Below are 26,847 nucleotides of genomic sequence, written 5' to 3' on the forward strand. Positions count from 1 at the left end.
ATAAAATATAAAACAGAGTTGGGGATGTGGCTCAATGGTCAAGTACCACTGAGTTCAATCCCAGGTACAAAAATTAATAAATAAAGAACAGTTACCTAGGGCTAAGGTTGTGGCTCGGTGATAGAGCGCTTGCCTACCACGTGTGAGACACTGGGTTCGATCCCCAGCACCACATAAAAAAAAAAATAAAAAAAATTTTAAAAACTAAATAAACAAAATAAAAGTTAAAGAAAAGGGGGAACAGTTACCTAAGATTATTCAGGTTGTTCTGAAAGTTATAAGGAATTGCACTGATACTCTAAATGTACTTTTGAGTAAATTTCTCAGCTACTGGAAGCCTGTGCAGCTGTTTCCAGCTCATTCTGGCACAACATCTACATTATTAGCCATATATGTATAATACTATTTCAAATGACCAGAGAGACCCTCCCCACCTGTCTTCTTTTGGGGGAAGGGAATGTACCAGCATCTGCTGGTGTTGGGAACTGATCATCTGAAGTACAGAAAAAGATCCCTCATCTGCACATGAGCTGAGTGAGTGAAGGAACCTCATCATCAGTGAGGATGGAGAACTGACGTTTTTATTTGGTGAAGAATTTTAAAATAAGGTCCTAGGATAAGAAGTTCCCCTAAAACTAATAAATTTGGAATCACAAAATCCAAATCGGGCCCATCCAAATAGTGAATAAATAGATGCCTAGGGTGAGTGAGTCACAAGCACATGAGCCGTAAGAGGCTGAATTCAAGAGAACAGATCAGGCAATGCTGCTTAATACCATCACATGATCTGCCCCGAGGCCCTGTATTTCATTTAATAAAGAGTGGAGCACAGCAGAGCCCAGAAGAACACTGCTCTCCGCAGATGGGGCCAGAGGAGTTCCAAGTTAAATCCTGACTGCCTGGGCCTGTGAGGATTCAACATGGAATGTCTCTACTGTGTCCTGGGATTTGTGTTTCTGGTTGCAAGACTGCCACTTGATGCGGCCAAACGTGAGTAATTCTGTTTCTGTTTAACCCCTCCTCTGACTGTTGGCTAAGTGGTGGGTAATAACATCCTCTGAGCTGAGCTGGACTGAAGCTCCCCAGGAAGCATTCACGGATTCATCCATTTCTTCGGCAAACCATCGGAAATGTTGAAACTACTGCATCCTCCAACCGCGTGGAAGAGAAAACCGTGCAGCCTCATGCAGTTCTTTTTCCATGGCCAATTCCATCTGTGCTGTTGTCAGACAATGGTTGGAGGAGGGAGGATGGTCCCTGTCCCTAGAATAAAGTAACTCTACCAATGAAACTTAATCTGGCTTCCATTCAACAGCATGGAGACAGCCCTTAGATGAAATGGGGACCCAAATCTGGAGACAGGCTCTCTCACGCCCCATCCCAGAAACTTTGCTGAACTTTCTCTGCACACCTGCAGGAGCTTGCTGCCCCTACAGTGAGGTTACTGAGAGAGGGGCTGACATCTGCTTCTCTACCCTATTATGCTTTAGAGATGAGGGCAGTGTGTGTGCCTGTGTGTGTGGTACTGGGGATGAACCCAGGAGCCCTTTACCATGGAGCTATAAATCCAGTCCTTTTTATTTTTATTTTGAGACAGTCTTGCTAAATTGCTGGGACTGGCCTCAAACTTGAGATTCTCCTGCCTCCCCCTGCCTACTAACTCGGATCACAGGTGTGCTCCACCGAGCCAGCAAGACTGGGCAATTATAACAATGCTGATGCCAAACAATGAAACCAGCGTCTTTAGGAGTCAGCATATCCTCACCTAGAAACCTCTCTTGCACCTCGGCCAGGGCTGGGAACCACCTGAGGTCGCGAGCCCACTTGTTTAGTACAATGAATGAGTGGCCTTGTTCCTCCGGAAAAAGCAAGCGTGCAAAGAGTGAAAGTGAACCACGCCTCACTCAGAAGGTCCACTCCACCCTGCTCCAATACAGGAGTGACATTCTAGGGGTCCGGTTCCTCCAGACGGCTCCACCGGCGTCTCCAAAGGATGGGGGAGGGGTTGAGCAGAGGGCAACCCCGGAAGCGGCACCTGTCTGGTGCCCCCTGTGTGTAGTCACTATGCTGGCTGCTTGGTTTGTGTCACTTGGGTGATGCCCACAACCACCTCCCTGCAGCACCGTCCTCCGCCGCACACAGGTGCTCTTTCCTGCTGAGGGGCGCATCCTGGACACCCTGCCCAGAGCGCCTGTGCACACCCTCATTTCTCTGCTCCCCGTGGCAGGAGGGCAATGTCCTTTCTTGAGGTTGTCAGGCAAAGTTGGGTCCTGGGCTGGGTGTGTGGGATCCAGAGAAGAAGGGGAGCGTCTGGAACCCCGGGCGGAGTACGGAGAGGAGGGGAGGGAAGCGGCGCCAGGCGCGGAGGCGGGGACCCGGGGCGTCCGGGAGGGCGTCTCTGCTGGGTGGGGGACCTCGCGCTTTTGACCAGGGAGTTCAAACACAAGGATCTCGGCCGGCTGGGGCCAGGCGACACTGGCCAGGTGTTTGGCGCCTCGGAAGAGCGCCGGGAAACTGAGGTTATGATTGTCCCGCTTCCTAGAGGAGGAGAGAGACCACAGAGAAGGCAAGGAATTCGCCCCAGGCCACACAGCTGGTAGGCGGAAAGGGAAGGAAGTCAGCCATCTCAAACGCTGTCCTTCCTGCCAGGGCTTCGAGGACAGACTTGGGTGCGCTGCCGGCGGGGCTGAGCCGAGAGTGACTTAGCTTCACTGAGTTTTCATTTCCTTTTTCCAAACTGGTGATAGAGTTCTTGTAAGATCAGATCTAACAAAAGGCGCTTGACTAGGAGACACACAGGGTGGACACTCTTCTCCCCCGCAGACCTGCATCCCGCCCTCAGTGGACCTCCCAGGACAGACTCCCTGGGAATCTGCAGTCCTGGGAGATGGAGATGTGGGCACAGACGGGTCAGTGGGAGCCCCTGCCCCGATTCCAGCTGTGCTTAATAAAACAGATTAAGCAGAGGATGAATTTGGGCTGTGTTACAAAACCCAGACATTCCTGGGTTCATCATGCCCTAGACTAAATATATCAGTCCAAAAATAAATAAGGGTAGATAGCACTTAGCAGCGTGTCAGACACCAAGGACTCTTTGCCATTTTGCAATCATAGCCCTGACAATCACAAATCTGTCCTTTGCAATCTGCCTTTTTAAAAATGCAGAGAAGTTGTTGACAGAGTAGGTAAAAAGCAGCCCCAGACACCCGCTCTCTGCGTGTGGTCAGAGTAGGGAGTGGGGAGTATGGAGGGGAAGTCCAGCCCAGCCCAGCCCAGCCTGGCGCGCGGTGCCGCTCCAGTGCACCTTCTGCCGGTGTCTTCCCCACGCACACTCGTTGCTTCCTGTTAGAGCGTGCATCCGGTTCGTTTATCTTGTTTTCAGATCCAACCTTTCCTTTTGAAGTAACTGTAAATTCACGTGCAATTCTAAGAAATACTAGATCTCATTGTACCCTTCACCCAGTTTGCTCCAATAGTGAGAGAAAGTAAATCCTGGGATCGCAACCGAAGTATTGACATTGAGAACAGTCAAAATACAGAACCATTCATCACCACACGTATCCTCGTGCCCTTTTATAGCCAAATCCACTCCCCCCTCCACCCCTTCCCAGGGCCTGGCAATCACAAATCCATCCTCCATTTTTATAATTTGTTTATTTCTGGAATGCACACAAATAGAATCATACAGTATGTAACCTTTTGGTGCTGGCTCTTCTTTAACTCAATATAGTTCCCTGAAAATTTACTGAAGTTGCTGCACCATAGTTTGTTCCTAGCTGGGCACGATGGCCCAGGCCTATAATCCCAGCAGATAGGGAGGCTGAGGCAGGAGGATTGCAGGTTCGAAGTCAGCCTCAGCAACTTAGCAAGGCCCTAAGCAACTCAGGAAGAACCTGTCTCTAAATAAAATACAAAAAGGGCCGGGAATGTGGTTCAGAGGTTAAGCACCCCTGGGGTTCAATCCCTGCTACCAAAAAAAAGTTTGTTCCTTTTTCCTGTTGAGTAGTATCCCATGGTCTGTAGGTACCAGAGCTTGCCGAATCATTCACCCACTGAAGGACATTTGGGTTATTGCACTTGGGGCCACTCTGAGTAAAGCTGCTGTGACTTTTCACGTACAGACTTTGTTATGAACCCAAGTTCCATTTCCCTGGGATGCCTGTCAAAGAGTCCAGTTGGTTGGTTGTACAGCAGCTGAGTGGTGAGTTTTACAAGACATCAAGACAGAGCAGCTCTACCGTTTTCCATCGCCACCAGCAGTGGATGAGTGGCCCCACCTCTTCAGCCACATTACTCTTTATTTTGGTCAGACTGATAGATCTACAGGGATATTTCATTATGGTTTTAATGGGCATTTCCCTCCTGACTAATGATGTTGGATATCTTGCCATGTGAATACTTGTCATCTGTATATATTCTTTGTTGATGTATCCATTCATGTCTTTTAGTCATTTTCTAATTGAATTGGTTGTTTTATTCCATGTCAAAATTTGAACATTTTTTATATATGGGCTACTACTCCTTTGTTGGAAATGTGGTATGCAAATAATTTCTCCTATTCTGTAGCTATTCTTTTTATCCTCTTTACATAGACTTTGACAGAGCAAAAGCGTTTTGTTTTAATAAGGCCCAATGTATCAGTATTTCCTTTTATGGTTTGCACCTTTAGTATCAAGTCCAAATTCCGGTCTAGCCCTGAATCCTGATGATTTTCGTCTCTGCTTATTATTTTTTTTCCCAGCACCTTTTGTTGAAAAGTCCATCCTTTTCCACTGGATAATTTCTAAATCTTTGTCAAAAATCAGTCGGCCATACTCGGGCAGGCCTATTTCTGGGCCCCCTATTCATTTCCACTGACCTATGTGTCCATCCCTTGACACTCTTCTTTTATGTTTATATTTTTCCTTGACTTCTAACATCGAAAATCAGAGGAGAAATCTGTGTTTTGATTATATTTCTGGAAACCCTAGGTTTCTCTCAGGATCTGAGGAAGAAGAAGACTCTTTGAAATAGAAAGACCTCATCCTGAGGATGAAAAGATGTGAATCTTCATTTCACTACATTAAAGATGGCCCTAGGTGAATCATATCAGTCTCTAGGCCTGACTTGATTCATCTGTAAAGGGAAAAAGTTTGAGCTAACAAGTCTTAGTTCATTCCTTGTGACTCAAAAGTGAAGTTCCCATTATAAACATTTATTGATAAACATGAATTTCCTGTCCTCACTCAGTATCTGTTTCCAAATAAGAATAATCACAGCCCATTTGGGTTTTGTCTGATTTGAAGGCCCAGAGAAAACAAGTGGCCTGAGGTCAGACAGCCTGTTTAGTAGCAGAACCATGACCCCTAGTTCAATGTCCTTCCTCACTCCAGCTGCCTTCCTGTTAAGAGGCGACAAGATGTTTCTTCCTCCTGCTGGCTAAGAAGAACGAAAGAGCCAGACACAGTGACACATGCCTGTAATCCCAGCAACTCAGGAGGCTGAGGCAGGAAGATGGGAAGTTTGAAACCAACCTCAGCAACTTAGAAAGCCCTGTCTTAAAGAAAAAATAAAATAACTGGGGATGTAGCTCAGTAGGAGAGCACCCCTGGGTTCAATCCCAGCATCACCAAAAAAAAAAAAAAAAAAAAAAAAACAGGAAAGATTAGAGGTCAGTAGCAGCAGACCTTCAATATGGCTTCTCTGAGCACCCTCTAAATACCACACCTTGTGGTAGACCTTTTCCAGGGCTTAAGAAAAAAAAGACAGAGTTGTGGGCCTCTAAGAGGTTGAGGCCAGGTCAAGGCACAGGACTGTATTAATTGATGAGAGAATATTTTTTAAAAGTCTATGATTAGGGACTGACTAAAGGTCGCAGCTAATTGGCATTTGGCCATGAATACAGATGAGGCTAAGTAAGACACTTATTATCTTCTGCAATCAGTTCGTAGGTGGACAGGACCAGAGCAACAGCTCAATATTGTCAGGCAGGACTCTGGTGCTTTTCTGCTTCCCACTCTGACACTCTTGACTTGTTGACTATTTCCTTAGATTTGTGTCCTCATAGTTCAAAATGGCTGTCAGAGCTCCAGGCATCACTGCCATCTCCAAAATCAATTCTGAAAGGAAAAATATGGAGTTCATTCTCTCATGTCTCTTTTTACATTTTTTTTTCTTTTTTGTGGTACTGGGGATCGAACTCAGGGCCTTGTGCTTTACAAGGCAAGCACTCTACCAGCTGAGCTATCTCCCAAGCCCTCATGTCTCTTCTTATAAAAGAACTTTTTCCTAGAAGCTCTCAATAGATTTCCTCTTTGCTTTCATTGCCGAGGATTTAATCATCTTCTTCTGCCCAAACTGTAAGGAATGCTGGGAAAGTGTCTGAAATTTTGATTTGTTGTAGCAGAGCCTCTGCTAGTGAGGGAAAAATAGGAGTGTGACCAGGAAATGGCTGCTGGGTAGCCGATCAACCAACCTGCCACAATCTTCAAAGTAGAGACCACATGATCACCAGAGTTGTCAGGCAAGGAAGACATCAACTGGAGAATAGAAAGAATTTTAAGGGCTGGGGATATGGCTCGGTTGGTCGAGTGTTTGTCTTGCAAGCACGAGGCCCTGGGTTCAAATCCCCAGCACTGCAAAAAAAAAAAAAAAAAAAAAAAAAAAATTATAGTATTATAAACTCCAGGGCAATCACTCAAAACAAAATAAGACAAAGAGATATAGCTAATAAGCCAGTAGTAGAGATAGAATGGAATATAAATAAAATCCTAAAAAGTAGAAGAGAATGAAAAAAGGGAAAAATAACAGATGGGACAACTAGAAGACAAATAGACTTAAATTGCACAGTATTTATAATTACATTAAATATAAATTATATAAACACTTCAAATATAAGGTCAAGATTTTTCAGACTAGATTTACAATAATAGAGCTAACTGTATGATGTCTACAAGAAACCCATTTCAAACGAAAATGCACATATTTAAAAAGAAAAGAAAGCATATATCAGTTAAACACTAAGCATTAATATCAAAATATTCTTCAGAACAAAGACTATTACCAGGTTAGAAAATTAATTTCTAATGAGAAAAAGATCAATTCATCAAGAATACTAAACACTTCTAAATGCATATATACCTAACAACAGAACTTCAAAATACATAAAGCAAAAATTGACAGAACTAGAAGGAGAAAGAAGCAAATTGACCATTCTTTTCTCAGTAATTGAAATAACAAGGAGATAAAAATCAATAAGAAAATAATTTGAAAAACATCATCAATTAGCTTAACATAAGTTACTTTTGTGTGTTATGTGTGTGGTGCGGGGAATCAAATGCAAGGCCTTGCGTATGCTAGGAAAGCAGCCCGCCACTGAGCTATATCCCCAGCCCCAAATATAATTATACAAGTGCATATGGAACATTCACCAAGACAGATTATATTCTGGGCTATAAAAAATGGTTTCACAGCGTGATCTCCAGCGCTAGTATGCATCTCTTGGAATCCTGGAGGCATTCTTGAGTCTAATGTTCCTTAGCCAAGAGTGTCGTTCAGACTGGAAAAAGATGCAAAAACGGTCTGGAGAACACTGGCATCAGAGTTTCCTAAGCATATTGTACCAAATCCAAATGTTCAGAAGCTATAAGAAGCCAAGAGATGGCCAAGAAATACTGGCTTTCAAAACAGTTTTTGATTCATTTAAAGTACATAAAAGAGAGAGGTTCCAAATACTGTATGCAGGTTATTTCCAGTAAACTTATTTTTTAAAAAGCACCCTCTATTTACTTGGCATGTCGGATATATTATGGATGTGCTTTCCAACAGTATGAAATGAGATCTTCTTTAGCCATTGTTACATAAGGACTACATGAGAAATGGAGTAGACAAAATAATTTGTTTTTCAAATGTCCACATAGGATTTCATGATGTGCTGGGCAATGAAAGATACCCTGGCTATCTGCGGGAACACAGCCAATTAAATGGCTGGTCTTCCGATGAAAATGACTGGAATGAAAGACTCTATCCCATGTGGAAGAGGGGAGATGCAAGGTGGAGAAACTCCTGGAAAGGTAAGCCACGTAAAACCCCAGCAACTGAAATTCCTGCCTTCAGCGAGTCTTGTAGATAGAGAGTCTTTTAGGTCACGAGGTTCACGTTTCTGTGAGTGACAGGGCTGTAGCTTCTAAGTTCATGGCACCCGGATTTGACAATCTTTCCTTTATCCCAACAGTTCCACTTCTTAGGCTGCTTTCTAATCTTAGAAATTTCCAAGTTTACAACACTTGGAATGTTTTGGAGAGTAAGCAGGTTTAGCTTAGCCAATGTGACTTCATCATCTCAAAAGTGTGGTTCATTAGAAAGCCAGTATCTTTCTACATAGATAAATAACAAGTCCTTCGATATCGAGATAAAAAAAATATGAACTTTTAACATTTGTCTCCTCCGTCCCACTGAGCAGATATTTTTATCCTCATAAGTAAATATTCTGTGGTTAGAAAATTCTTTAACTAGGCTGATTTTTGTTTTGTTTTGTTCTAGAATGTTGTACTCTGAAAGCTAAAGTAAGGAATCCAGAAAATAAATTTAACATATCATAAAGAGACATATGGAGCCAGGAGACACACACCTGTAATCCCAGCTATTCGGGAGGCTGAGGCAGGAGGATTGCAAGTTTGAGGCCAGCCTGGGCAACATAGCAGGACCCCATCTCAAAAATTTAAAAAAGTCCAAAGAGATAGATCCATCTGGTCCTTATTCATTGATTAAACTTTACTTTAAATGTTCATTAATGAAAGATAGAAGAGATCTGGATTGGTGAGCTCCACTTCTTTTGCTCTAGGAGGCCGTGTGCAGGTGGTCCTGACCAGTGACTCTCCGGCACTCGTGGGCTCAAACATGACGTTCGCAGTGAACCTGGTGTTCCCCAGATGCCAAAAGGAAGATGCCAATGGCAACATCGTCTATGAGAAGAACTGCAGAAATGGTAAGAAGGCAGTAGTTCTCCTAAACTACCCAAGACCCGTGTCTAAACCTGAATGCTCACATGTGCTTCTGAAAGGGCAAAGCTGCCGCTCCTGTCCCTGCTCCCCTCCTCCTTGAACCGGATGACTGGAGGGACAGTGTGCTCCTGTCTGGCCCCTTCATCAGATCAACAGCAGTCAAACCAACTTCAGTCCACTGGTGGCTGTCCTGCTTGGAACTTTCTTTAAAACTACGCTGCCCCCGCCGCTTTTTCTTAGCGTCCCGTTGAATGGACAGAGAATACCTCTTGATTTTCAGATTTTGATTTTATTGCTTGGAACTTTTTCGGTAATCAAAATTGCCAATTTGACAGACGTTTGCTGATAAGTTTACTTTCTGCTGATCAGTATTTCTCAAGCAAATGCTGTGTGACTAAAACGTATGTATTTGGCTCTTCCAGAGATAAGCTCTTTGTACATGTTAAAGAGCACAGACACATCAAGGAAAACTATCTCTTCAAAATTGTACATTCTAAAAAGAAAAAATAAACAGCTAATTACTGATAGTCTTCAATTAGTGCTAAAGCTTTTCAATGCCTTATAATCTGATTTTATGATTTAGAACTTTTATTAAACTGTTGATGGGCTCATGCCTTATTATTTTTTACCCTTCCCCATGGGGAAAACATTGAATTTTGTATGGAAATGGCTTAATATTTAATGTGTTAAGTAATATCTTGTAGTGTTTTCTCATGTTTCTTCTTTTTTAAAAAAGCTGATTCTTATGACGTTCTCTAATGACAATCTAGTCCTCTGAGCACTTTTATGGGTAAAATCCTTATGAAAATGCTTATAACTATCCAGCATCACTAAAAAAAAAACTAGGGATCTTTGCAGAAATGACCAGGTGTAAGGTAAGAAAGTACTAGATGATTCTGAGACACATATTGTTCCAGAAAACAAGAGAGCTCACAGACCAAGCAGGTTATGTCCAAAGGAACTAGGAGCCAGTTCAATGAGTTTCCATCGGCCATGTTTAGGAAAATTTAAATATGAAAAGCAATAACAACTAATATATTAAGAAATAAAAAGGCTTTTCAAGGGTTGGGGATGTAGCTGAGTGGTAGAGAATTTGCCTAGCATGCTTCAGACTCTGAGTACTGAGTATCATCCTCAGAACAGCAAAAAAAAGACTTTTCAAAATTATCAGTGACAAATGAAAGAGAGCAAAGGGACTGTTCTAGATGAAAATGTATTGAACATTACTTGTTTAAAATGGAAATTACCAAACATGCAGAGAAGTTGAAAGCACCCAGATAGCCTCCACCTACCGTCAACGATCTAAAATTTTTGCCGTATTTGCTTTTCTCTGTCAGTTTATATTTATATCCACATAGGTATAGATATAGAGATTAATTTATTGTCTCAAAACAAAAAATAAAAAGGGCTGGGATGTAGCTCAGTGCCCCTGGATTCAACACCCAGGACAGAGGGGAGGGGAGAGAAAATGTAATAAAATATTTAACTCAGAAATGAGCATTGGCTGTTGGGAACTCAGGTGACAATTGTGGCTTGTTTCTTTCTCTGTTAAGATTCTGGCTTGTCTCCTGACCCATATGTTTACAACTGGACGACCTCATCAGAGGACAGTGACCGGGAAAGTGGCACTGGCCAAAGCCAACACAACGTGTTTCCTGATGGGAAGCCTTTCCCTCACCACCACGGATGGAAGAAATGGAATTTTGTCTACATCTTTCACACACTTGGTTGGAATTTTACTCTTAGCCTCTTCTTTTTCTTTCAAAAACTTTTTAACCTTCACACTAGGTGTGGGACACATGTCTATAATCCCAGTGACTTGGGAGGCTGAGGCAGGAGGATTGTAATTTTGAGGCCAGCCTCAGCAATTTAGTGAGACCTTGTCTCAAAATAAAAATAAAAAAACACTGGAGATGTAGCTCAGTGGTAGCCACCACCCCACACCCTAGGATCAATTCCCAGTACTGAAAATAATAGTATTAATAATAACAAGAAAATTAATCTTCTCTTTACTTATATTAAAATTGAAATTAATTATAACAACAAAACTTTAACAGCAGTCACTCTCTTAATCTCCTTAGTTTGGATAGACAGTAAGAGAGGAAAAATAAAATCCTGCTTGACCTTGCCAAATCTCCAGGACACCAAAGAATTAAAGGAAGAAAAGAAGGAAAAACAGATCCAGTCTCTTTTTTTCAAAACAAGTCACTCAATTGTTTAGTCTAAAATAGTAAGATGAAAAAAACATACTAACATTTATTCATGTGGATGGCACATGGATGGGCATTTGTTTACTTATTCTTTAATCCTTAATGTTCTCAAATGTATTTTGAAGAATTAAAGACATGTATGCTTGTGAGGAAAATCTGGGAAATGCAGAAAAGCACAAAAGAAAAATACACATCATCCACTTAACATGATGGTGTTTTCAATACTAATATTTCCTTTCTGTTTGTTGTACCTGGAATTGAACCTAGGGTCTTGCACATGCGAGGCAAGCCTTGAGCTACATCCCCAGCTCTTTTTTATTGTATTTTGAGACAGGGTCTTGCTAAATTGCAAAGGCTGGCCTTGAACTCGCAATCTTCCTGCCTCAACCTCCTGGGATTACAGCCATGCACCATAGGACCCTGGCAATATTAATATGTCTTTTTTTTTTTTTCCTTGTACCAGGGATTGAACTCAGGGGCACTTAACCACTGAGCCACATCCCCAGCCCTCTATGTCCCAAGATCAGAATGTGTACCTGTTTTTGCTTACTATCATGAGCTATCATGAGTTACTATCATTAAAAGTTTCTATTTATATTATTTGAATGACTGCATAATATTCCATTATGTAGAAATAATATAATCCAATTACTGTTCTTCCTTGACATAGCCTACCCTCTCTTTTTGAAAACCACAAATGGTATTCCCTTTGCTTTATTAATGGAGAAGTGATTAGTCTAGGAGAAGCAAATTTAGGTTATTATTAACAAGACTGCTAAATTTTTTAATTTAAAATGTCACCAGAGGGCTGGTGATGTAACTCAGTGGTAGAGTGCTGTTAGCATGTGCAAGATCCTGGGTTTGATCCCCAGTACCATAAAAAAAAAAAAAAAAAAAAAAAAAGCTTACCAGGTGAGTGTTTGTAAACTGTTATCAAACAGCTTCCACATCACTAAATGTTTCATCTTTCCTCATAAATTAGGGAATGCTCCTTTTTTGTTCAAGGAACTTGTTTATACATCAAAACAAAAAAAAAACATACTTATTGAACAAAGTACAAAATGTCAAATATTATGCCCATCAATGGCTTTGAAACTGACTTTTTTTTTTTAAATGCCATCTTGGTCCTGTCAGTCAACTCACCAAACATGATTTCCTTGACCCCGTCACTCCCACAACAGAGTTCTGACTGTCTACATGGAGTCACTTAGGTTCAACACCACTCCTGATACCCTTGAGCCTAATTAAGGTTAAGTTCCTTTAAATTAACCAGTCTTTACTTAACAATGTCTTTACTTAAAATCAGGCTTCAACCTAGACATTGCTGTTTTTCTAACGAGACTCCCTTGAATTTCCATCCTCCACTGAGGTCTCTGAGTTTAGTGATCGTCTCAACTAAGCTTGGTCACATCTCTCAGGGCTGGGACTGACATTTTCCACTTGTAAAACTATTCCCCCAAGAAACCCCACTTTCTCCACAACCTCCAGCAGAACTGCCCCTCCCTCTGAAGGAGAAGGGGTATTCTAAGCCACACCCCCTCAGGAGCCCGGTGGGTTTTTCTCACACATTTTATCACAACTATCCGTCTTACAACACCCCATCAACTCCAGGTCTGTGCCGGGCACCGGGATCCAATGAGAAAAGCCCTTGAACTCTGAAGGAAAGGAATTGCTTTCACCTGCCAATGGCAGTTAGTTTTAGGGAGGCTGAAGAAAGAAAAGGAATAACTCAAAGGTGCCCTGGAAATGTAGTGTACGGAACCACTCCATTCCTGCTTCTCTCTACTTCTTTCTCTTATCACTTACCTGACTTTTATATAGTGATAGTGATACAAGTATTATCAGAAAGTGGAGGATTTCTGTCCCCCTTTTTTAAAAACATCTACTTAACAATATAGTTGTCGTCATATTGTCACCAAATTGAGTTCGATTTTTGGATAGATAATTTTATAACTCCCCTGGACACCTCACTGTGACAGTAAATGCATTTTCTCTAGGGAAAAAAATGTGTATTTCAAGTGCCAAATCACCTAACTTATATAAAGTATTTACTGGTAAACTAAGGGCTAACTGTATTAATCCCCTAAATAGCTCTTCGCATTTTAACCAGCTACACACAGTTGCGAGTATGCAGCTGTGGGTGTGCTCTGTAAAGCCTTACATAGAAAGGAGCACTAGCTTCCTTCCTGAGCAGCTCTCTATTCCGGCCTGATCTTCCCTCCTCAGAGCAATCTCTAAATGGCAGTCACTGGTCTTTCAGAATCAACTTCTACAGTGATCGTGTGATCTTGCTGATAACTAAGAACTTCCATCCTCTTATAGGTCAGTACTTCCAGAAATTGGGCCGATGTTCAGTGAGAGTTTCTATAAACACAACCAACATGACGGTTGGCACCCAAGTCATGGAAGTGATTGTCTACAGAAGACATGGCAGGACATACATTCCCATCGCACAGGTTAAAGATGTGTACGTGGTAACAGGTGCGTGGTGTGGACTCCGAGGATGAGGCTCTTGGTTCTACTGACATTTTGGGGTTAAGAAAGAACACCAAGTGTTCTGGGTTAGGTTATGATTCAAGCTTAATTATGTTGTATCCCATCTGTTTTCCAGAATAATATGGGAAAACTCTAAAAAGGACAGCATGATGCCAAGTTACCCCTAATTTTAATTTCTTAATCTAAAAGCCTTGCTGTGGTCTTCCACTTGACATAAAGCCTGGTGTATTCCTTCTTCTTTGTGATGTTTCCTGCAGATCAGATTCCTGTATTTGTGACCATGTCCCAGAGAAATGACCGAAATTCATCAGATGAAACCTTCCTCAGAGGCCTTCCCATTAAGTTTGATGTCCTGATTCACGATCCCAGTCACTTCCTCAATAAGTCTGCCATTGACTACAAGTGGAACTTTGGGGATAACACTGGCTTGTTTGTTTCCAATAATCACACTCTGAATCACACGTATGTGCTCAACGGAACCTTCAACCTTAACCTCACTGTGCAGGCAACTGTGCCGGGACCTTGCCCTCCACCTTCACCCAGACCTCCAAGACCAACCCCTTCTTTAGGTAAGCATCTTATGGGTGATCTTGGAGGGAGATTTTTTAAAAAATTTTTTAAAGATTTTTAGGGCTGGGGATGTGGCTCAGTTGGTAGAGTGCCCGCCTCACAAGCATGAGCCCCTGGGTTCAATCCCCAGCACCACAAAAAAAAAAAAAAAAAGAAGAAGATTTTCAGCTTTGTTTTTTTAAACTTTAGTTTTGTATATGTTGCTGAGGATCAAGATACTAGCCAAGCACTCCACCACTGAGCCACAATCGCAAACCTAACTCTGTCTTTATTTGTTACTTTTAGCTATACATGACAGTAGAGTGTACTTTGACATATTATACATACATGGAGTATAACTTATTCTAATTAGGATCCCATTCTTGCAGTTATACATGATGAGGAGTTCCGCTGGTTGTGTATGAACATAGAAAAGTTATGTCTGCTTCATTCTACTATCTTTCCTGCTCTGGAGAGACATTCTTTAATGGCTAAAAAATATCCATCTATGTCATACACATACACGCGTACCATATGTGTGGTGCTGGGGATCAAACCCAGGGTTATACCATTAAATCCCTGCTTAAGTTAAGGGGTTGGGGCAGCTCAGTGGTAGAGTGCTTGCCATGCATGAGCAAGACCCTGGATTCAACCATCAGCACCATAAGAATAAACAAATACCTTTTGAAAGAGTTGGGTAGAGAGTCTGTAACGATTCCACTTTGTACCTGTTGGATTTTTTAAAACCAAAGTATCACCATCTAAAAGAGCAAGGAAGAAAGGAAAATGTGTTGAAAGTCACTTTGCAGGTAGAATTTGATGGCGTATGCTCGGTGCAGGTAGAATTTGATGGCGTATGCTCGGCTCCTTGACTCTCCTAATTGGCACCGTCCCTGGCTAAGTGCCTGTCACATTTTTGTTTACCTCTCATTTTCCACAGCTTTGAGAAGACACTCTTTTAAAATTTGGGCCCCCTCTATTTTCCTTCTGCCCCCTCCCATAGTTCTGATCCCACACCTGTTTTCCTCCCCTACCCCATCCACCTTATCCAGTGTCCCATGAAAACATCACTGTACTTGAAAGCAACTTCCAAATGGCTCAAGGAAGAATGATGCTTGAGGGGTTTCTGGACTAGCAAGCCTGAGCCACTCCAGCCATTACAATTGCTCTGGATATAAGGCAGGTTAATCAAATATTAATAGTCTGTGAAGACATTCAAAGAAGTTCTTCAGAGTCCACTGGGGAGAGCACTGGCTTCCATTTCGTTCCCCACCGCCCGTGGCCATCACCACCCTTCCCCACCATCACCCTTCCCCACTGGGCTTGTTTGTTCATCTTAGCACCCCAGGCTGACATCCTCTCAGTGGTCACAAGAGGGCGCCATGACCAAACCCCCAGGAACACTCTGATGCCTGCCTGTGCTTCCTGTCCCTGTTTGCACCAAAACACCTGTTGATTATAAATAACAAACTGTGCAAGTGTAAGTAATAAAGTGATATCTTGTTAAATCAAGACCATCTAAGGCTGGGGTTGTAGCTCAGTGGTAGAGCACCTGCCTAGCATGCGTGAGCCCTCAGTTCAATCCCCACTGCCAAATATACATAAATCAAGACACTATATGGTATTAATACTGAATGTGATTGTTTTTTGAAATGTTTTACATTAAAAAATTAATGTGTGTTCTGTAGTAAAAATCAAACAACAAAGAAGTCTAGAGTAAAAAGTAAAAGTCCCTATTCACATTAACTCTGTTGATGTTGGAAGTAGGGCTTTTTTGGTTTGGTTTGGTTTGGTTTGGCTTTTTTTTGTTTGTTTGCCTTACCAGGGATTTGAACTGAGGGGTGCTCTACCGCTGAGCTACATTCCCAGTCCTTTTTTATTTTTTGTCTAGAGACAGGGTCCCTCAAACTTGCCATCCTCCTGCCTCAGCCTCCCAAGTCGCTGGAATTACTGGTGTGTGTCAATGTGTCCAGGGACTGTTTCTTTCCGGATCTTTTTCTAAGCATTTACAAACGTACTTTATATATACACGTAGGTTTATTATTTTGGTTTTTATGTAAGTGGATTCATGATAGATAAGCAAGCTATAAATATGATGAATATATATATTTATACAGTTTGGTTTTTTAAAAATGGACAATTTCATAGATATCTTTCCATTATCAGCAAATGTAAATCTATCTCACTTTATTCAATGACTACATAGTGTTCCACAAGATGTAGATACTACTGTTCATTCTCTCTCTCTCTCTCTCTCTCTCTCTCTCTCTCTCTCTCTCTTTCTCTCTCTTTTAAATTTTGGATTTGTAAAAGAAAGATTCATTACAGATAAATTACTTTAGATATTATGGCCAATGTTTTAGGGCAGCCGGTGTGACTTTTTTCAGGGGTGGGGGACCTGGCCCATTGTTCCTGGTTTTTTTTTTAATTGTTTTTTCTAACTAGTTATACATGACAGCAGAATGCATTTTGATTCATTGTACACAAATGGGGTACAACTTTTCATTTCTCTAGTTGTACACGATGTACAGTCACACCATTCATGGAGTCATACATGTACATAGGGTAATGATGTCTGTCTCATTCCACCAGCTTTCCTCCCCCTGTCCCCTCCTCTCCCCTCATTTCCCTCTGCACAATCCAACATTCCTCCATTTTTCCCTTACCTCCTCTCCCCGTTATATATCAGCATCCACTTATCAGAGAAAACATTTGACCTTTGGTGGTTTGTTCTCTTTTTGATGAGTGATTAGGTTAATCCTAATTACAATTACAAAGACAACTGTGCTGAACTACTTTAGTTTTTTTGTTTGTTTGTTTGTTTTTTAACCAGGGGTTGAACCCAGGAGCGATAAACCACTGAGCCACCCCAAGCCCTTTTTTTTCCTGTATACATACTTATTTAGAGACAGGGTTTCCCTGAGTTGCTTAGGGCCTTGCTGAGTCACTGAGGGTGGCTTTACACTCGCAATTCTGCTGCAGCAACCTCCCAACCCCTGGGATCACGGGTGTGCCCCACCACATCCAGCTTTCATCCCAGCATTTCTGTAGAAGCAATTTGTTTATCTGTGAGTACTGATGGTCTTCCTTACAAATAAGGAGAACAGGTGTGAAATTCTGCTATTATTTTTTCTAAGTCAGACCATAAGACAGAAACTGGTAAACCTTATAAGTTAGTTAACTTTTATTATGAAGGGAAGCTGCCTGGTTGGTTTTTATCTAAAGGTGTTTAATCAACCCCAAAATGCCTTGAAGCTGTGCGGGGAGGGAAGAGTGGGGCTAACTTACAGGTATTGAAATGGACGGGTCTTGGGGAAGGTCATCAAATCTTCCTAAGAGTCCCTAGGCTAGCTTCCGACATGTAAGGATGAAACTGGTTGGGTGATAATAGGAGTCAGTTCATGGCTTTTAAAAGGGGTCTTTTCTTCGAGGGTTTGGGGTATAGCTCAGTGATAGTGGTGCAGGTCTAGCATGGGTAAGTCTTTGTATTCAATCCCAAACACCACAAATAAATAAATAAATAAATAGTTAAATGGAATCTTCTCTAGAGAACAATTCCAACTATGTATTATTATCTGGCCAAAAATGACGTACTCCCTGCTTTAGCAAGAGGCTTCATAATAAAGAACAACCGAAACAGAAACCAAGTACAGCCATAGGCCTGAGTGGTTGCAGAGTTGAAGAGGTGATGAAGTTAACTTATCAAATCACGGGGGAGATGGGTGCACTATTTTTGTCACAGAATGCTCTTTCCTTAGCTGATAGTGCTATTGTTCGTTTTTCAGACTTTTTTTTTTTTTTTTTTTTTTTTTTTTTTTTTTGGTACTAGGGATTGAACCCAGGGATGTTTAACCACAAAGCCACATCCCCGGCCCTTTTCTATATTTTATATTGTGACAGGGCCTTGATAAATTGCTGAGGCTGGCTTTGAACTCATGATTCTCCTGCCTCAGCCTCCTGAGCTGCTGGGATTAGAGGTGTGCACCACGGCACCTGACTTTTGTGAAAAAATCTGGAAAAAAAAAACTTGTAAGACTGATGCTGATCAGTCTTACCATGTATATGATCTATGTATTAGGATATATGTATATATATGTATGTATGTATCAGGATATATACCATAACTCATATCCTGATATATATTTATATCATATAAGACTTTCCTACTTACATAAAGAAACAAGACCTTTCCCACCCATTCCACCATTCTCTGGGCAACAGGGACATAACTACTAAATTAAGGATAGTTTGCCTTCTTTTCCATCTTTTAAAGTATTTATTTCTTTCCATTAGCCCTTTAATCATACCTTGACTTTATAGATAGATTATCTACAAAACTCCATATGCATTTTATAAACATTCTACCTAAGGTCGAATTACTGAATTTTACTATTTGACCTTTTTTTAGAAGTTTTGTTTTAAAATATGACAGGTCATGGTTCTAGGCTCTAAATTCTACCGGTCAAGAACTTCAAAAGAAAGAATTCTGTAGTTTTCTGGGGAAGAACTAGTGATCTTAATGTCCTGCACAAACGAATCTATTTCTGCAAAGCACAGCAGTCTAATCATAGGAGAGACTGAATATCCTGTAGTCACTTCCAAATGACCACTGTGAAACTCAAGGGACATTCCTAAGAGCCTGCGACAGCCTGTCCTGATAAACTACTACAGAGTCAGGACCTTTCTGAGATCTGCTAAGCAGCGTTTCCCAACCTGTTATGGAGCACTAGTTTCTGGAAATGTTCTGAGAACAGCTCTGAGAAGTCCCTTCCAGGCATGGGAGAGTCACAGGTCATGTCACCTGCAGTCGTAGAAGCCCTGAAGAAATCTCCCAACCGGCTTCATCCTTACTAGACATGGAGCTCTTAGGAAGTTTTGATGCCCTTCCCCAAGGCCCATGAATTTCAATGCCTGTTGAAACTAAAGAGAAGGGCTGGGGATGTGGCTCAGGGGTTCAAGGCCCAGCACCATAAATAAATAAATACATACATACATAAATAAACACATACATACGTACATTAGGGATATATATTCATATCATATTTCCTTTCTAGTCTTCATCTTGTTGAAGGAGCAGCAGCACCTTTTAAATTGTAACTCTTAGGGCATTAGAGTCCTTGCTCTAATTACACTCAACACTTACTCATAAGGAAAACACTTATATTTGCTCCTGTTTTCCTTCCCATGATGTTCATCACAGTAAGATTCTTGGAATGTATCCTTTGGACCTGTGAGCCATCCAAATAGAGAGAAAAGTACCTTGTTCCGTATTATTCAAACTAGGAAACTGATATTTAAGTACTTCCTGTGGGGCAGCCATATGAGAAGCAGGTTTTATAAACCTTATCTCATTTAAGTTTCATGGTTTGATCCTGGGAGGCCTGAAATTATTACTCCTGTTTTACAGATGAGCAGATATAGGCAAAGATAAGTTAATCTTTGTGATTAACAACTAAAAGTGAGGGGAGCTGGAATTTGAGCCCAGAATTTTGAAGCCTGCCTCCAAAAATTTAAATATGACTTCATCTATCATGGCCTGCTTCATTTCACCAGGATTCTGTGTGATCACACATTTTAACATGACCTCAACTTTTCATTTGCTTTCAGTGTTTAAACAAGATCTGGGATTATGTTTGGGGATGGGGGTATAATTAAGTGATAGAGGGCTTGCCTGGCATAGGCAAGAATTCGGGGTTCCATCCCCAGCACTACCAAAAAAGGGGTGTGGGGATTATATTTATTTACATAATTTAACAATTATAATGCCTTATAGCCCTCACAGTTGTACGAATCTTTACACATTTAGTTCAAATTTCTGCATCATTTAAGTATGGAATTCTTGATTATTTTTTTCAAAATAGCAGATAGATAAATGTTTTAATTTTGGTTATATCATGTACATCTGTTACTTTCTTAGCAACTGCTTTAAAATCTTATTATTCAAACACTCCAGTGCCTGCTGGTGACAACTCCCTGGAGATGAGCAAGATTCCCAATGAAAACTGCCAGATTAACAGATACGGCCACTTTAAAGCCACCCTCACCATTGTAGGTAAGACTGAAGTCCAGTGGGGAAGGATTTCAGAGCCTACCGAGCTCACCCATTTGCTTTGATGGCTCTAGAAGGGTAGAGGTGGGGAGTAGGGACAGCCCACTCTGTCCAAGGTGATGCCACCAGTACATGAGCAAATGCTCTCCTAGTTTCCAGATTCCCTCCTGCCCTCCCCAGCCTTCTTTAGACATCCTGTGGAAGTGAGCCCTCTGTGAAGCCCACGTCCCAAGGAGCTGCCCTGGACCTGAACCTCACGTGTGCATCCCAGTAATCAATCTGAATGAATAGGGGGGAGTGAAGGAGGGCCAGGATGGAGTTGCCACAGCTCCCACTCTCTTCCCCTAGCTACTTTTCACAATGTCACCCTTCTTAGGTGAAAAAAGGGGATTGAACAGGCCACCACACATGGCTGTGCACCTTGGACACTGCTTCCAAGGCATCCAGCAACCTGGGCTAAGCCACCTCTGCTTGGGAGGAACTGGCCTCACCCTGACTTAGGGCTGCATCAGCCCAGGCGTCACAGGACCAGGGGTCACCTTTATCTGAAACATATACTCAGAGAGGTTTTGCTTTCTAATAGGTTCTAGAAATAAGAATCTAGATTGGACAGAAGAACAGTTCATTGTGACTTTGGAAATGCTTCATGGACATGCATCCAAAACTGTGGGGGTAGATGCCCAGATCTGATGTGTTTCTATTGGCAGGAAGACTGTCTCTATTTTTTTCTTTCCTTCCTTCCTTCCTCCCTCCCTCCCTCCCTTTCTTCCTTCCTTCCTTCCTTCTCATTTGCTAAGGAGTGTTCCTTAGTCCATTCAGGCTTCTATAGTAGAGTACCATACACTGGGTGGCTTATGTATTTCTCACAGTTCTGGAAGCTGGAAGTCCAAGATCAAAGCACTGGCAGATTTGGTGTCTGGTGAAGGCCCACTTCATGGAGGCCATCTTCTTGTTTCCTCATATGGCAGAAGGGGCAAAGGAACTCTCTGGGGTCTCTCTATAAGGGCACTAATCCCATCACCTACCTAAGGCCTTGCCTCCTAAGACCTCCTCCTTGGTTAGGATTTCAACATAAGAAGATGAGGGGACACAAACAGTCTACAGCAGGGTGGTTTGGTTTTGCTTCTGTTGTATTTTGATGTGTTTTCCTGTGGTGGTTGTTTTTCTAGAGGGAATCCTAGAGGTTAACATCATCCAAATAGCAGGTGCCCCAATGCCCAAGCCAAAACCTGACAACTCCCTGATGGACTTTGTAGTGACCTGCAGAGGGACGTAAGTATATGTCTCTATTGGAAGAATGGGTCAGAACAAAGACCCTGGGTCTGAGCAAAGGCCTGGACCACCAATAATTCCAAGTTAATTTAAACTACTATTTATGGTTGGGCACAGTGTCACACGCCTATAATCTCAGTGATTTAGGAGACTGAGGCAGAAGTATCACAAGTTCAAGGCCAGCCTGGGCAATTTAGCAATACCCTGTTTCAAATTTTTTTTTAAAATTCATATATATATTTAAAAAGTTGGGGAATACCCCTGGATTATTCAATCCCCAGTACTGAAAAATAAATAAATAAATAAATTCCTATTTATTAGAAACTCAGATGAGGAAGGACTTAAAAGGGCCATAGAAGGTGCTCTCAAGCACATACTTAGTTTGTTGAGAGCAGAGAAATGCTCACTACCTTTAACTGTTGAATAATAATTCAACAGTTGAATTATTGAAACACACCCATATTTTTCTAGTAGTTGAATAATAATTATGACAAGTAATTGAACACTATTCATGCTCTCAGTGCCTTACATCTTCTTCCCATATTGAATCCTCACAACAATCCCCAGTCTCCCTGTTTGGGAGATGTATGAGGCACACAGTGATCACAGAGATCACCACAGATCCATGGCTGGCACCTGGCAGAGCTGACTCACAGGCCAGAGGTCTGGCTCAGAGGTGACCTTCAGCTCTCTGGGGCCCCTCTGAGTGAGCAGAAACCAATGTGGAACTGTCATGTGATAATTCTCTCTATATAATTTACAAAGCTTTTTCTAATATAATTTAATTTTCTATGATTTGGTCATGACTATATACAATAAGCTAACTATAAATAAATAGATAAGTATATCAATTAGATAAAAAATATATTGATAAATCAACTAATACACATGTATATAAATTAATAAAAAATATGGTATGTTTCAATATATAAAGTAATCAAGAGAATGGAATAGTATAAATATGGGACCTCATTTGAAAGGAAGGAATATAACTAAGATGGTCTCTGGCTTGGGGAGATGAGCAGAATGAGCTGTCTGTGTGACCTTGGCCTAGTTATTTCCCCTCCCTAACAGTTTGTCACCTGTTACACTGGGATAATATTACTTTCTTCATGAGCCCATCCAGAGGGACAAGCAAGATCACGTCATGTATCTAAACCTGGCACCTTGCACATAGCAAATCCTGCGTAGCGTGTTACTGGATCAAGACAGGGCCCACTCTGACACTGAAATATCTTTGCCTAACACTTGGGCCATGGGCATCTTCAGACTTTCTGGGGAGTCAGAATGCAGAGGGAATGGATGGGGTTTCACACATTTTCCACAGTCCCTGGCCTTGGGAGATATCATCTCTTCCTCCTCTGTCCTCTGAACCTCACTTTCCGGAAAATGCAGAGGAAATGGTAGCTCATCCCCAGGTTTATTCAAGAGTAAATCAGGCATGACAATTCAACATCATACGATTTGGGTAAGAACTTGGTGGAGTTCAACTTTGTGGAAACATAATGATTTTTTTTCCCTATGACAAACTGACATTATATTCCTCTCTCCACCCTCTGTGATCTGTGTGTCCTCCCCCACCCCTCCCACATCACAGCATCCCCACCGAGGTCTGCACCGTCATTTCTGACCCCACCTGCCAAATTGTCCAGAACATGGTTTGCAGCCCTGTGGACGCGGAGGAGACCTGCCTGCTGACTGTGAGAAGAGCCTTCAGTGGGTCTGGGACATACTGTGTAAACTTCACTCTGGGTGATGACACAAGTCTGGCCCTCACAAGCACCCTAATCTCCATCCCTGGCAAAGGTGAGGTGTATTTAATGGTGCTATGAGTGTTTCATGTTGTAAGTAAAGTGTCCAGTAGTAAAGCCATCGAGGGCTTTGCTGACAATGTTTAATTTTGTTTTAGTGCAAAATTTATTGAGCTCTGGTTAATAAGGGTTTGAGAACTGGCATTAAAATCCAACCACAGAGCTACTTAGGGAAGTGATGAGAGAAAGAGAGACTATGAAACAGTGGCCAAAGAAGAGCCTTTTGATGAAAAAAATCAGCTGTGACCACGGATGAGTAATAACGGAATATGATCACCACACGCTTGAATAGATTTGCATGTGGAGAGGAAAATATAAAGGCTAGGATCAAAAAGTCACAACGTTTTCCAGTGAAATGATAACAAAGGTTGAGGTCATGTTTCCAGGAGGGTCAACCTGGGCACAGAAATAAAGCCAAGAGAACAAGAAACCTGGTGGACCCCCGATTCCCTCCTCACTTGCCACGTGTGCTTTCTTTCCCTTCCCCAAGTCTACCAAGCATTACACTGACAGTAACACGCCAACTTGCCTGCTCTTCAGATGTTTGCTGGAAAAACTACTCTTGGCCCTCTTCATTCTTGAAGAGGTAAAATGTCAACAAATTAGACTAAAGAGTTACAATAGACATTTGCATTTACTGGTGGCATCTATTTCCCCCAGTGCCCAAACTCGTGCCCTACCTGGTGGCCCTCACTGAGTCTCAGTTGGAGCTGAATTTGTTGTCTGACTTCTTTATGTCTTTGAAGAAGTACCATCTAGGGGAATGGAAGGGAAAGAGTAATGTGTACATGGTGCAGTAATTTTACTCCTTAATTTGAGTAGGGTCAGGTACAATCTAATGACTAGTTCATTGCATCTCCTTTGGATAAGTTAAAATGTACTTACATCTTCACTCATTAATCATAGAAAGGGCAGCTTTAACCCCACTGAAAGAAAGGTCTAAGAAATCATACATATATAGCCATGTGTCTCTTGATGAAAGGGACATGTTCTGAAACTCACCGTTGGGCAATTTCGTCATTGTGGGAACATCCGGCAGTGCACTCACACAGACCTAGGTGGCAGCAGTCAATCATTCCATGTGGCCTCTTGATACCATCAAGCAATGTGGTTAAAACAGACGAATGAGGCGCTGTCAGCATATAAGACATACTGATCCGTGGTAAACTTTTTTTTAAGTAGAAGGCATACACTCTAAAATAACAACAGAAAGCATAATATAGACATATATAAACTAGTCGCATAATTATTGTCATTTTCATTATCAAATATTATGTGCTGTATATAATCATGTGTGCTAAACGTTTATACAGCTGGCCAGGCAGCAGCCTTGTCTGCACCAGCATCACCATGGATTGTGAGTAATACTTTGCACTATGACATTATGATACCTACAATGTCACTCGGTGACAGAAATTTCCAGCTCCATTGGAGTTTCATGGGACCACCACTGTATCCGTGGTTCATTTTTGACCAAAATGTTATGCAGACATTTATTGGTAGTTGGTATGAGTCATTGTTAGTGAGATCCAAGGTGCAGATCGAACAAAGAACAAAGATACAACAAGGTTGTCCTGCTTCCTGCAGGGTAGGATGGGTTGGAATCTGGGTAAAGAGTTGGGAAGGGCCAGGACAGAATGAAGCAGCCAGAACCTCTGCATCTGAGTGACTGTGGACTTTCAATGCAGTCAACTCTGGGAGCTCCTGAGGGTGTTCGTCTAGGGCTGCCACAGCTCCAAGCAACTTAGAACTACCTCTAGAATCAGAACTCGTTCTACTAGGCTTCCTCAGCGCTGGCAGACTGCTGCTCTCTTATGTGGATTGTATGTTTAGATATTAGTTTTCCTTTAATTACTCTTGTAATGAGAGATCACCCTAGTTGTGACTTGAGCCATTTTCAAAAACAGAGTAAAGGGGACAGGCGATACCTAGCATATGTGAGGCTCTGGGCTTTATCCCCAGCACTGAAAGAAAATAAACAAAGGAAGTTCAGGAGAAAAAATTTTAATCCAGTGGGTATTACAACTTGATAATTAGAATTTCAGAGTCATATTATCAGAAATAAATCATGGCTAAAAAGCAAATTCATGAACTTTTGGCCAAAATTATTTTTATTGATTGATCCAAGGAACATTCACAGAGCACCTGCAATTATTTCAGCAAATAATTATTAAGCATTACTTCAGAACCAGCACAGTTCTCTGTACGAGATAAAATTCTAGATACAGGAGCAAGACCAAAAAAGTCCCTGATTTTCTTAGCCGTGAAAAATGTTACAAAAAACAAAATTTAGACATGACATTTAACCATTTATTTAAGCACAGAATCAAACAACACTTGAAACCAGAAAACACTGAGAGAACTCCACCACTGAGGGTTTGGGGTTTTTGGCACTGGGGCTTATTATTATTAAGCATTGGATATTGAATCCAGGGGGGCTTTACCATAAGCCACATCCCCAGTCCTTTTTACTTTTTATTTGAGGCTAAGTTGTTGAGGCTGGACCTCTGCCCCAATCTCCTGATTTGCTGGAATTACAGGCAGGCACAGTGTCGTCCCCGCCCACCCCCCCACCCCCCAGTAAACAGTGAGCTTTTTTGCAGTGCTGGAGATTGAACTCAGGGCCTCCCGCAAGCTAGGCAAGCACCCTAGCACTGAGTCACATCCGCGGCCCAGCAGTGAGCTTTCATAGGCCAACCAGGAAGCTCAGCAGAAAAATCACCTGAATGGCTCCTGCAGTTCTTTAGAGGAGCCTGTGACTGGCTACAACTGGGCAGTTGGTTACATTCTTCTAAATGAGGTTTCTGTGATTTGGCTTACCCTCTGAGCTTCCTTTTGTTAAGTGGGCACTCAGAATACTTGAACAGCCTCAGGCCAATAGCCTTTTCCTTATCGAAGACAGTCAAACAAATAGGCAAGAGGGTATTGTGAAGAAAATAAAGCCAAGTCAGGCATTGGAGAGTGATGAGCATGGAGGAGGGAGGGGAAGGCAGAGGGGGACTCTCTAGATTGGGAGGTGAGAAGATGTCCTGCCTACCCAGGGGCACCCTCTGGGTGAGGGACCCTCTCTGAGAGGGACCCGAATCACAAGAAGGAGAGGTCCCTGTCAAACCTCACAGTCCACCATCAGGGTCTGGTTGTATTCTGTGTGCTGGGGCCGCTGCAGGCAGGTTAGGAGCATGGCCTGGTTGATGCCTTTAGGTCACATGTTAGAAGAGAAATATATGTAAAGAAATAATGGCAGCACAGTGCTCAGGAAGAGGTCAAGCGGAGTAGCCTCAGCTCACCTGGAGGCAGTCTGTATGAGGGAACTTGAGATAAGCCATGTCCTGACATGGGATATGGAGGTTTTAAAGGGTGTCGAGAATAAGGTCAACTCCCAGGATTTTGAACACAGCCTGAGGGTAGATAGTGAGAGATGAGGTCAGAGGCAGGAACAGTGGATCACCTGAGCCCTTCACCACCTGGGTACTGCCGGC

At 42.1% G+C, this 26,847-nt stretch overlaps 1 protein-coding gene across 1 annotated transcript in view; it reads left to right on the top strand.

The window, feature by feature from the left end:
• Positions 1-807: 807 nt before the first annotated feature.
• Gpnmb (glycoprotein nmb) overlaps positions 808-26,847 on the top strand; it is a 28,205-nt gene continuing 2,165 nt past the window's right edge. Inside the window, exons 1-9 of the mRNA XM_047562800.1 lie at positions 808-990; positions 7,899-8,051; positions 8,822-8,965; positions 10,535-10,708; positions 13,514-13,672; positions 13,945-14,256; positions 20,190-20,288; positions 21,455-21,557; positions 23,155-23,363. Coding sequence (XP_047418756.1) covers positions 921-990; positions 7,899-8,051; positions 8,822-8,965; positions 10,535-10,708; positions 13,514-13,672; positions 13,945-14,256; positions 20,190-20,288; positions 21,455-21,557; positions 23,155-23,363 — 1,423 coding nt within the window. The 5' untranslated portion in view covers positions 808-920. The remainder of the gene's footprint in view (positions 991-7,898; positions 8,052-8,821; positions 8,966-10,534; positions 10,709-13,513; positions 13,673-13,944; positions 14,257-20,189; positions 20,289-21,454; positions 21,558-23,154; positions 23,364-26,847) is intronic.

Source organism: Sciurus carolinensis, chromosome 8, assembly GCF_902686445.1.
Source record: "Sciurus carolinensis chromosome 8, mSciCar1.2, whole genome shotgun sequence".
Classification (NCBI taxonomy): domain Eukaryota; kingdom Metazoa; phylum Chordata; class Mammalia; order Rodentia; family Sciuridae; genus Sciurus; species Sciurus carolinensis.